Source organism: Cajanus cajan, chromosome 6, assembly GCF_000230855.2.
Source record: "Cajanus cajan strain Asha chromosome 6, NIPB_CcT2T_4, whole genome shotgun sequence".
In the NCBI taxonomy this organism is placed as follows: domain Eukaryota; kingdom Viridiplantae; phylum Streptophyta; class Magnoliopsida; order Fabales; family Fabaceae; genus Cajanus; species Cajanus cajan.
Genome location: NC_138522.1, coordinates 37,195,921 through 37,209,187, shown reverse-complemented (window position 1 = coordinate 37,209,187; position 13,267 = coordinate 37,195,921). Strand labels below are relative to the sequence as shown.

Below are 13,267 nucleotides of genomic sequence, written 5' to 3'. Positions count from 1 at the left end.
ACTCATTCCTTTTGCCTCCTTCAATACATCACCTCTTGGACTTCTTGGCCTTAGTGTTATTCCATCATACTATATGACAAATTTCTTGTAGTGAGATTAAGGTTTGTATCAAGATAGTGATTGTTTTTGAGGTCATTGTACATGTCTAGTATGTATAATTCTAATTGTGGGTTGTCATTAATGATATTAAGATTATCTGTTAATTTTAATTAATAAAATAAAATATTAAATAATTTTTATATATTTTCAAAATTTTGGAGATTCTTATTTATATACCATATCCAACTCTATTAAATATGAAAATTATGTCAAATTTGAACCCTACGAATATCTTGGTCATTGAATAGTAGGTATGTATGAGATTGGTTAGAAAAAAACCTTTACAATATATTTTAAATAAATTTAAGGAAAATAATTATAAGTATGTATGAGATTGGGTCGATATATATATCCATCTGGTATATATATATGCAACCAAGGTGAACAAAAGCGTAGTGAAGAAAAGATGGCATCTGCATCAAATGTGAGGGAGGACAAATACCGTCCCTATTTGCGGGAAGACAGTGAGAAGAACATGACATGGAGATATGGTGGCCCCCCTAATTATGATGTTGTGAACAAACTATTTGAAGAAGGCAGAACCAAGGTCTCTTTGTGTGCATTAATTACTCTTAATTGTAGTACAAGAGTGTATGTATGATGTATGTATTTTGATGAGATGGATGCAGGTATGGCCTCCGGGTTCAGTTGAAGATGAGGTGCAGACTCTAGTCAAGAATTGGGAGATGGAGATGTTCCACAAAGTGGATATGCATGATTACAGATCAGTGGATCCAAACAAATACACTTTCAGCCTAAACGGTATACGGTTTCGTCAACCTAACTCGGTTTAATTTGGTTTGAATATGATAGACATGACATAATGGTTAAGGTACAGGTAGGAAGGGTATTAGTTTGAAAGAGAAAAGGAAGCTTGGTGGAGGGTATATCCCTCTCTTGCAAACCTCGCTGCCAGAGAAACTGAGGCCTTACAATCCATATGAAGAAACAGCAGATTCATCTCACAAGGCTTTCACAACAACGTTCCCACGTGGCTTTGCTCTGGAGATTGTGCACGTGTATTCTGGACCTCCAGTGATTGTCTACAAGTTCAGACACTGGGGCTACATGGAGGGTCCCTTCAAAGGCCACGCCCCTACTGGGGAAAAAATTCAAGTCTTTGGGATGGCCATTTTCACTGTAATTATACCAACTTTCTACCAATCATAATAGTAAGTTAATAACATTATATTAACAACTTTTCTCCTGTATTATGTTGTGACACATGCAGTTGGATGAGAATTCAAAAATTGTGAAGGTGGTGGAGTTCTTTTATGATCCTGCTGAACTACTAGGAGGTCTCCTGAAAGGTGCTGAATTTGATGGCAGTGCTGAAGATGCAGTTGCAAGCTGTCCTGTACTCAAGAACACAGGCTAGAACACCAAAATAAGTTCCAAGTTTAATCTTGAGGGAAAGGATGGGCATATGTCAAAAATAACTGTACTTGTTGTGTCCAATGCTTAGGAAACTTTCATTTAAGGATTAGGATTTAAAGTTTATGGTTTAGGGTTTATTAATAAATTCAATAATCGATTCCGGTCAAAATAAAAAAGGCATGTTTGTTCCATATGTTTAAATGCAAATTCAACTGTTATTGAGTGAAGGATATATTTTTTCAATAGGGTAAAAAAAAACTTTATCAGGTTAAAATATCAGCATTAATTCTTTTATTTTTTTTAACTTTATAATAAAAATAAATTATATTAATAAAATTTTATGAAAGGTTTAGCATCTCATCAAGTGGTAATTATTGAGAAATTAATTTTCGATTATCTAGACATTTTAGAATTAAAAAATATCAACAACATATTTTTTATTATTAATTAAAATTTATTAAAAAATATAATTTTTTACGAGTCTCACACCTCACTTCTTATTTAATAAAAACTAGATTTAATACCATATGATCTACAATTTTTTTTTTGGAAGATTGGATGGTTTGATATTTAATTAATTGATTATATAATTAAAAATCAACAATAATATATATATATAATATAATGTAATAATATTAATAATTAGTCTAAAATAAATTTTAAAAAATAATATATACTAACTTGTTACCTTTTATTCAAGAAGAATCATTTCCATACTAAATGACACATTCTTACTATTAAATATTGACTATCATAAAAGTTTGTTTATTTACAATATTTGTTGGATAGAAGTTTGATGGTTAATGGATTATAGCAGGAGATATTTAAACATAAAAAAATAATTTTAAACGAAAAAAATTAATAATAATATTTTTAATTATTAATAATTAGTAATAAAATTTAAATTTAAATTTAATAATATTTACTAAGTATTTAATATAATTACTATAATTGTTTAATTATGATGATAAAATATTAAAATATATTTCGATATTTAAAATCTTGAATGCAATTATTTTTTTAAAATGAAAATTTAATAGTGATTACTAACTTTTATTTTATAATTTTTGGACAAATCTTTATAAACGAATAATTTTTTATTTGCTTATAAGTGATTAAATATTTTTAGATAAATAATAAATTATTATAATAATATTTAAGAGTAAGTAATATTATAATTTTTTATTAACGTTAATTAATACCGTAATATATCTTAATTAAATGATTTAAGTCTTCATGGATGAAAACATTTCCATTTTTTTATGATTTAAGTCATTTAAAATTTTTAATAATTTTTTAATCACTTTTTATTCGATTCATTGATTATAATTATACAAACTATTATTTTTCAAGTGTTTTATTAATATTTTTGATTTTTTGTTTTGCTCGGATTATAATGTACATTTAATACTTTATTAAATTAATCATTTAATACCTTAACTATTTGTTTTGATAAAGTTTATAACGATTATAATAATTTTTTTTATTTGTTTTTGTCCGGATTATAACGACTACAAATCAGTTAATTATTTTTATTTTTATTAATGATTAGTAATTATTAAAATGTTTTATTTAAATTTTTTATTTCATTTTGATATATTTTTTTAAAAAATTATTTGGGTATAATTTTATTTTATAATATTGCAGAAATATCATAATGATTAGTAATTATTAAAATATTTTATCTAAATTCTTCCTTTCATTTTGTTATATTTGTTTTCACATATTTGTTTTTTTAATTACTTTATAATATTGCCCTTCAAAAAATTACTTTATAATATTCAAGAAATATAATAATGATAATTAACTATTAAAATATTTTTATCCAAATTTTATCTTTTATTTTAATATATTTGTTTTCATATATATATTTTTAATTATTTTCATAGAAAATCATTTTATAATATTGTGGAAATCTAAAAATATTAATAATCATTAAAATATTTTTATCCAAATTTTATCTTTCATTGAGATATAGTTTATTTTTTTAATTATTTTATAATATTATGAAAATCTAATAATGAACCATGATCATAAAATATTTTTAAGCCAAATTTGATCTTTTATTTCGATATATTTGTTTTTTATTGTTATTTTTAGTAGAACTTTATTTTATAATATTGTCAAAATCTAATAATGATTAGTATTTATTAAAATATTTTATCCGAAATTTTTATTTTATTTTAATATATTTGTTTTTTAAACTATTTTAAGTATTACTTTATTTTATAATATTGAAAAATCTAATAATGATTAAAAATTATTAAAATATTTTTATGCAAATTTTTCCTTTTGTTTTGTATTTTTTGTAATAGTTTAGTTTATAATACTGTATAAATTTAATAATAATCAATAATTAATTATTAAAATGTAATGACCTGATAGGTCATTACACTTACTATTAAACGACTGTTGTGTAGCAAAAGATTAAGCAACATGTATCGGAATAAAAGTTTATAATACATAGAAACTATATACAAAATATAGTACTAAGGGTAAAATAAATCTAAATTTTGATCGACATCTATACAAAATTCTACTACATAGGAGTAGCCAAACACAACCAAAACTAGTCACCTCCATCATGACTATCCTCCAACTATGTAAATCATCCTACTAATTATGTTTTGCTCTTATACCAAGTATGATAATCATATTTTCAACTATAAAGAAAACACAGGGTAAACTAAAAGAATTCAACGTAACATCTTATAAATAACATTATCACAACACACACACATACAACTTACAACAAAACAACAATTTGAATGCAACAACCTAACATTTACAACATAACTTTTACATCATATTTAATGTGTCGTCACACATGTCAACTATGAAAATCTCTACATCTTAGGATAAGTAGTTTAATTGGAGTAATCCTACCAAATCACAATGATTGACATAATACTAAAAACAATAGTTAACATTGAGGCTAGAAATAGTGGCTAGCATAAGGCTAGAAATAACAGTTAGTATAAGCTAGATTTACTTTCTCAAGTTTTACCACTTAAACAAGGAAGTATGGTGCTATGTCAGAATAAAACAATTTGAGTATGGGTCTTCCACGTTAGATACAACACTAACCCACCTATGAAATTAACCCACTAACAATCCTCCAAATATCACAACCCTATGATATTAGGTTAGAAACTAAGTCCCCAATTTGACCCTTAATTTGATTGGTCACTTTATACATGTGTGCCTTGACTTTGCCCACACACGAATACCATATACAACCTAAAGGAAACTGAAAAATAACTTACCCATTCAAAGGCCAATTTACCTGTTGAAGGGTTTCAGCTAAACTCTTAGAACATTACAACGTATATCCACACAATGAGATATTAAGTTTGAAAACATCTTTAACTCTTCTATTTTTTATGTATTGTAGCTAAGATATGTATCTAACCCACATATTTATAACTTACAAACTTAACAACTTTACCATCTTTCAACATTCAACTTATGAGTTTTAACAACATACAACATATACAACATTCAACTTTCAACTTCACATGTTAACTTAAACAACGTAAGTATCATACATCTTTACAACATTCACATCTTTGATTAAACAACATCAAAAATCAATTTAAGTAACTAAAACAACTTACAACTTTGCAACATATTCAACTTGCCACATATCAACTAATATATCATCTTACTTACACAACTTATTCATCATTCATCAACTGTAAAACAACTTTAGCGACCAACTTTTCATCATACAACTTGTGTCTGGTGTTACTCATCGGTTGCCTGACACCATTAAGGTAGGAAGTTCCCTGTCTCATCACCCACGCCCAACTAACATTTCAGCATTCACACCTAGCATGATTGAGGTAGAGAGTGCCCTTTAGTTGGCGTGGCAACACCCACATCTAATCCTAATTAAGTAGAGAGTTCTCTACCTAATTCATACTCGACACTACTCCATTAGCGCTTGGTGTGATCCTATATAAAGAGCATCCTCTCATCTCATGCCCAATGTCATTCAATCCATGTTTGGCGTGATTTCAACTTGACATGAGTCTATCTCCTCACGCTTAGTGCCACCAATTTTGCACCCAACGTGAGGGAGATGGAAGACTCTTTTTAGAACCATGCTTGGCACCTTGAAGGTGCATCGAGGGCGATATCAACTTTTGCACTTCTGCAGAAACTGATTTTACCCAAATCACTTGAAAATCACAAACCACAACACATGCAATGATATAAACAACATATTTATAGCCTTTAAAACTTAATTTCATCATCAAAGACAACATGTAATAAAAATCCATCAAGAATCAACTCAATTTTTATATATACTTGACTCCAAGGCTACCAAGAACCTTCTCAACTCCATCATATTCATCATCTAATTCTTCTTAACTCCCAAAATCAACTTAATTCAACATTTCAATTCACTTCATGCATAGAAAATTTGAAATTATAACTACCCTTACCTCTTAGAGAGTCAATCCACAAGAAGGAGAAGAAGAAAAGAAGCAACTTCGCACACCACAAGTTTGAAGTTTTGACCCTGAAGCCTGAATTTCTTCACCACCGCTACTAAAATCAACTGAGAATTGGAGAAAAGGAACTCTCTAAATAAAAATGAAGAAAGAAAGAAAAAGAGGAAATTCTCTCTTTAGCTTCTCTATAGGGTTCTTGAAAAACTTGAATTATGAGGTTCCTTTTGAAAAATCATTTTATACCTTTCCTAAGCTGACTCAACTTATCCTTGATCCAACCTTGCAGAGATCAATGTGCTTTTAGGATCTCTTAGTCACAAAGCTCTCAACAACAACTATCAAATAATAGGGTTATGAATATGAGGATGGTATTACACAAAATATTTTTATCAAAATCTTTTCTTTTATTTTGATATATTTGTTTTGATATACTATATAAATACTATATAATATCTATTTTTTATTTTATTTTAATATATTTGTTTGTTTTTAATTATTTTAAATAACAATTTATTTTATAATATTATTTATATTTAAAAATATTTAGAAGTAAATTGTTGAAAGGAATAAATAATTACATTATATTTATTGGAGGAAAGTTTATTGGAGAAAATTATTGGAGAGAGATTTTGGAGGAATAAGTTGTTCCATATATATATATATATAAACAACTTATTCCTCCAAAATCTCTCTCCAATAATTTTCTCCAATAAATTTTCCTTCAATATATATAACGAAGGATTCGTTTACTCTATGAATAAGTCTACCTAGACTTACTTCATTCAATAATTCATGTTATACATCAAATTTTAACGATCCAACCGTTTAATTTAAAGTTCTTAATGCATAGATCAAATCTGTAAATTTTTAAAAAAAATTTGAAAACTATTTGATACTTCATTTCATTAATCCAAATCAATGTATAAAATAATTTTATGATTATCCGTCAATTTGAATTAATGAAAAAAAATATCAAATGATTTTTAAATTTGCTAAAAATTTACAAACTTGATCTATACATTAAAAACTTTAAATTCAACGGTTAAATCGTTGAAATTTGATCTAAAACATGAGTTATTAAATAGAGAGAGAGAGAGAGAGATAGAGAGAGAAGGGATCAAATGACTTCGTGTGACACCTTTACTACCCCAACACATATATTGTAATAATGAAAACTTACAAATAAATTTTTTTCAATTTCGATAAAAGGGTTCACATGAGAATCTTCAAAATTATCCTTCAATAACCACAATAATAAAAATGAAACGCAAGAGTTTACAAATTGTTTTTAAAAAATAACATTTACAATTCCAAATCCATATAAAAACCTATGTTCTAAAAATCCTCTGCCCCGATGTCACAATATCAGAGCATCCCCACAATTCAACTGTTGGCATTCTAGATGTCACTCGTAGCCAGATCTTCCTCACCTAAAACATCCACAATTTGTACGGTAAGAAAAGAAAACATCCATATTTAAAGCACATACAAACACACAACAATGTAATCTCATTACATAATGAAATATTTACAAGCATTTCTATACATCATAACTCTATCAATCATGCTTCATTTTCACTTCATAATTCGCAATCACACCCATTTATCTCAAATCTTGCAATTAACATTATCATTTTCACATTCATAATTTACACAATCTTACAATTAATACTATGCCAAGGCCACGCCACAACTGACATAAGTAATACGGGTTAATTGCCTCACTCATCCCACACCATGCTAGGGTCATGCCCTCCCTGTAGCATCACTTACCCAGGGGTCGTGCCATCCCTGGTAATTGATGTGAGGAACCACAATCACACCACAATCCACACAATCAACCCTATGCCAGGGCTGTGCCATATTCACTACAAGGAAAATGATAAATTGTGACGGACAAATCGCGACGGTTATCTAGAAACCGTCGTCGCTTTGATATTGCGACCCTTCATACGATAATTTTTCAAAACCATCACAAAATTGTTCAACATTGCGACGGTTTATCGTAAACCGTCACAAAATTTGTAGAACATTGCGACGGTTTATCATAAACCGTCGCAAAATTTGTTTAACATTGCGACGGTTTATAAAAAACCGTCACAAAATTGTTCAACATTGCGACGGTTTATCGTAAATCGTCGCAAAATTTGTTGAAGATTGCGACAGTTAATCATAAACCGTCGCAAATTTTTTTAACATTGCGACAGTTAGTCATAAACCGTCGCAAATTTTTCAGCATTGCGACAGTTTATAGTAAACCGTCGCAATCTACAAATATATATTAGATATTAAAAACATATATATATATATATATATATATATATATATATATATATATATATATATATTTTAAATCTGAAGATTTATGTTCCATTTAGAATTGCGACGCTCAATTGAAAGTAAACCGGTGTAACTTTCACTAAGTATTATGACGCTCAATAACTTTATATTAAATATGAATTTTGTAAATCCAACCGTTAAATTGAAAGTTCATATCACTTTATAAGTGTATATCAAATTTTGTTAAAATTGAATAACTGGAAGGTAATCAAAGTGTTTATATTTTAGTGTATTTTGAAATGAATATATTACATCAATTTTGTTTTATAAAAATGAAGTATCAAATCATCTTGGATTAATATAAAGTTTTGTATATATAATCTATGAGAGATATGAACTTTCAATCTAACAGCTGGAGTTACCAAATTTACATTTAATATAAAGTTATTGAGCGGTGTAATACTTAGTAAAAGTCACATTTAATATATATATATATATATATATATATATATATATATGAGGGGGGTTATAATTACATCGGTGTAAATTTTACTAAGTGTTACACCGCTCAATAACTTTATATTAAATGTGAATTTTGTAAATTCAATCGTTAAATTGAAAATCTTTTACTCTTAAATCATATATACAAAATGTTATATTAATCGAAGATGATTTCTTATAAAATTAAATTCAATCTGTCGAAAAATTTATATTTTCGATGAGAAAATTTTTGTTGGAAAAACTATATTATTGATGGAATATTTCAGAAAAATTTATATTTGTCGAAAATGTAAGAACTGGTTTTAAATTTGATATGAAAATATTATGATATAATTAGATAAGATTTTAAGTTAGTATTTTATTAATGGTTGATAATTAAAAAATAAAACAAAGATAAATACATTTTTTGAATATTATATGTTTGATTTAAGATAACTTACAAAATAACTCTTGGTAAAGTTATTCCGCTCAATAACTCATGGTGTGTGTTGAATTTCATCGATCCAATTAATTGTTAATTTAAAAGTTATTAAATTTTACTAATAATTAATTAATATAAAAAATTTAATTAGTTTTGGAATAAATTATTTGCTAATTAACAATATAATTGAAACATTAATTATTTTAAATTATTTAACTAAAATCTTATTGACACTTTACTATATGATCTTAATATTTTTGTATAACTAATATTTGCTTTTAAATTTGATATGAGAATATTATATATAATTAGATAAGATTTTAAGTTAGTATTTTATTAATAGTTGATAATTAGAAAATAAAACAAGGATAAATACATTTTTTTGAATTTTATATGTTTTATTTAAGGTAAATAAATATATTAAATTAATTAATAATTATTTAAAATATTAAAATTTAATTTATATGTATGTAATAAATAAATATTTATAATTTTATAAATCATATTATCATTATAAATTATAAAATTAAATAATTTAAGTTATAATTTTAAATAGAAATAAGTAGATGTTAATTATAAAAGTAAGTACATATAAATAAAGAATAACTAAATATATTATTATTATTATTACTATTATTATTATTCATAATATAAAATTATTATATATTATTATTATAGTACAAATATGAGATTGTATATTTGAGGATAACTTAAATGAATTAATTTGTATAAGTTATACTGACAACATACATATACATTTCGGTAGCCTACTCATCAGAACTTCACAGTTAAGCGTGCTTGACCTGGAGTAGTACAGGGATGGGTGACCTTCTGGGAAGTTTCCCAGAAATTGCACAAATAAGGATAAAACACGCTAAATAGTGAAATATTGTGAAATAGAACCCTTGAGAGGCCAAATATGAGGATTGTTACATTAATAAATTTATTAAAATTAAAAAAAATATATAATTTTCGACATATAGAGACAGCTAGTGCGACAGTTAAATGAAAGGGTCGCAATTCCAAGTTTGCGACGGTTTGTGTAACGGTTTTGATAACTGTCGCAAAATTGCCTGGTGACGGAAAATTCTGCGACGGTTCCCAAATTGTCGCAATGTTGTCTTTGCGGCAGTTTTAACCATCGCAATGTAGGCCATATAACCGTCGCAAAATCGTCATTTTCTTGTAGTGATTGACATAAGTGATACGTGTTAACTGTCTTACTCATCCCACACCATGCTAGGGACACGCCTTCCCTGTAGCATCACTTACTCAAGGGTCGTGCCATCCCTAGTCATTAGTGTGAGGAACCACAATCATAATCTCATGCATACAACATCTCATCTCATAGCTCAATACCATACACACATCAAATAAGTCCAAAATTATGGATTTCATACACATCAAGCAATTCACATCTAAATCATCAATTTTTATCAAGTAATATAACAATAATATTCATAAATTAATATAATACTCAATGGAATTACCAATTTAATCTAATTTCAACATAACGGTAAAACTCCCAATTGTTCCAAAACCTAGCTCACAGGCACTTTTCTACAGTTTCGTTCTCCCTCTCAGATCATCATTCTTAAAAATTAAATATATATTCATAATCCTAAATTCATACAGAATCACATAAAACCAATATTCTCCGAACAGAAATAATTATAAAATTACTCATAATCTTAAGGGTTCTTCCTCTACCCAATTCTCTCATGTAACTCTACATATAAATAATTCCTTTTTCTCCCGTACCTGGATATGTAGAAGATGAACCTACACAAGATCTGGTTGATCTCCCTCGCTGGGTTCCCCTCGGTCTGAAGCAGAAAGTAGAGGAAAAGAAAAGAGAGCAGAAGAAGAGAAATCAGAAAATGAGAGGTGTGCTTTTTGGGAGTGGCAGAGAGCTCAATTTATAGGCATCAGGCTTCGCCGGAACGGCCCGTTCCAATTTCGGAATGGCCCGTTCTGGACCCTTAAATCATGGGTAAAAATCACATCCAGAACGACCCGTTTCCAAACCAGAACAGTCCGTTTCCAAACTAGAACGACCCGTTCTGGTGTGCATTAATTACTCACAACGGCCGTAATTTTGGGAACGGCCCGTTCCAAGCCTGTACCCATTTAGGATTATAGGCAGTTTTTAATAGTCCGGAACGGCCCGTTCCAACTTGAGAACGGCTCGTTCTTGGCTACTAACTCACATACATTTTGGTAGTTTGGAACGGCCCATTCTAATTCCGGAACAGCCCGTTCCAAGCTACTAAATAACCCCTATACATTTATAAAAATTACCAAAATACCCTCAATTAAAATAAAATAAAAATGAACTAAAATTGGGGTGTTATAATTCTCCCCTCCTTTTAGAAATTTCGTCCTCGAAATTACCTAAAGCAAATAAAAATGGATATGACACTTTCATCTTCTCCTCTAGCTCCCAAGTAGCACTTTCAGATGTAGCTCCTCCCCAAATAACTTTCATCAAAGGAATTTCTTTTCCCTTAAGTCGCTTCACCATTCGATCCTCGACTCTCACCGGGGTAGCTTCTGTAACACCCCAATTTCCTTAAAAGGATATTTTTATTAGTAATGGCATTTTCATAATTATTGATGGCATTTTCGTAATTTTAATAAAGGGACAAGGGTATTTCTGGGTTTCGGAACGGGCCGTTCCAAATGCAGAACGGGCCGTTCCAACAGAGCGAATATGCTATTTTTTTAAGTTCCAGAATGGGCCTGGAACGGGCCGTTCTGGATGGAGAACGGGTCGTTCTGGATGGAGAACGGGCCGTTCTGGTATGGAGAACGGGTCGTTCTAGAAACAGAACGGGCCGTTCTTCTGAGTCTCGGAACGGGCCGTTCCGGTTTTGGAACGGGCCGTTCCAGTTGAGAAATTTTCCCACGTTTGAAGGATCCGGAACGGGCCGTTCCGAAATCAGTACGGCCGTTCCGGTTGCGCCAGGAGGCCTATAAATAGGGGCAGGGGGTGAAAATTTTATATTCAGTAAGAAAGTGAAATCCTAGAGAGAGAAAGAGAAGAGAGAGAGAGAGAGAGAGAGAGAGAGAGAGAGAGAGAAAGAAAGAAAGAAAGAAAGAGAGAGAAAAGGAAAAGAAAGAGGGGATCCAGAGAAGGAGGTCCTGCCCAAGTTCCAACTCCGCCTATCCAGGTAAGGGGGGGAGTGAGAACCTCGCTCAGGGGTGTGGGAATAATTGTTGGATAGTTGTTTGTCGGATTGGCTCCCAATCCTTTGCCGTTGTTTTGTTTAAATTTCTATTTACTCTATTTTGTTCTTTGTTGAAGATACCGTTGTTCTGTTTGATTTTCTATTTACTCTACTTTGCTTTTTGTTGAAGGTGCCGTTGTTCTGTCCGATTTTCTATTTATTCTACTTTGTTTTTGTTGAAAGTGCCGTTGTTCTGTCTGATTTACTATTTACTCTACCTTTTTCTTTGTTGAAGTAATAAATGAATATGAAATTAATGTTAATAATACATGAGTTTTAATATGAATAAGAATGCTCTCTGAATCTCTGTGAATACCTATGCGGACCTTAAGAGGAGTATTTATGACATGACCTTGTGAAATATGGACAAATGACATGAGACATATGAATGGACTATTGAGACATGATATGATTATGAGACTATGACAAATAATGACATGATATACTTGATGAAATCTTGTAATAAGTTAAATATTGAGTTCATGAAATAATGAATGTATGACATGCATCATATGCATATATTACTCCAGGTGTGCCGCTGAGGCCGCATACCAACGATGCTAACAAGGTGTACCTTAGGGTCACCGACAGTTGATGCTAACAAGGTGTACCTTAGGGTCACCGACAGTTGATGATATGTTAACCAGGTGTACCTTAGGGTCACCGATAGTTGATGATATGCTAACCAGGTGTACTTTAGGGTCACCGACAGTTGATGATATGCTAACCAGGTGTACCTTAGGGTCACCGACAGTTGTGCAGGTGTGCCTTAGGGTCACCAGTGATGATATGTGAAACTTCCTTATGGCGCCACATGCATGCATTTATGAGTTGAGTCCATGACATCATAAGCATGATAAATGAGTATATATATGTGATATTGACTATTTATGTATTAT

General features: G+C 29.7%; 1 protein-coding gene across 1 annotated transcript; it reads left to right on the top strand.

Annotated features, from left to right (window-relative positions):
- The first annotated feature begins 458 nt into the window (after positions 1-458).
- On the top strand, positions 459-1,703 carry LOC145959044 (pathogen-related protein-like). Its single transcript, XM_083077003.1, has 4 exons — positions 459-646; positions 729-861; positions 938-1,239; positions 1,331-1,703. Exons 1-4 carry the CDS (start codon positions 506-508, stop codon positions 1,475-1,477), a joined length of 723 nt encoding a protein of 240 aa, XP_082933129.1. The 5' UTR covers positions 459-505; the 3' UTR covers positions 1,478-1,703.
- The last annotated feature ends 11,564 nt before the right edge of the window (positions 1,704-13,267 follow it).

Coding starts and splice junctions, on each gene's coding strand:
- LOC145959044 (XM_083077003.1), top strand. CDS start 506: ATGGCATCTGCATCAAATGTGAGGGAGGACAAATACCGTCCCTATTTG. Junction 862..937: donor ATACACTTTCAGCCTAAACG/GTATACGGTTTC, acceptor GTTAAGGTACAG/GTAGGAAGGGTATTAGTTTG. Junction 1,240..1,330: donor TTGGGATGGCCATTTTCACT/GTAATTATACCA, acceptor TGACACATGCAG/TTGGATGAGAATTCAAAAAT.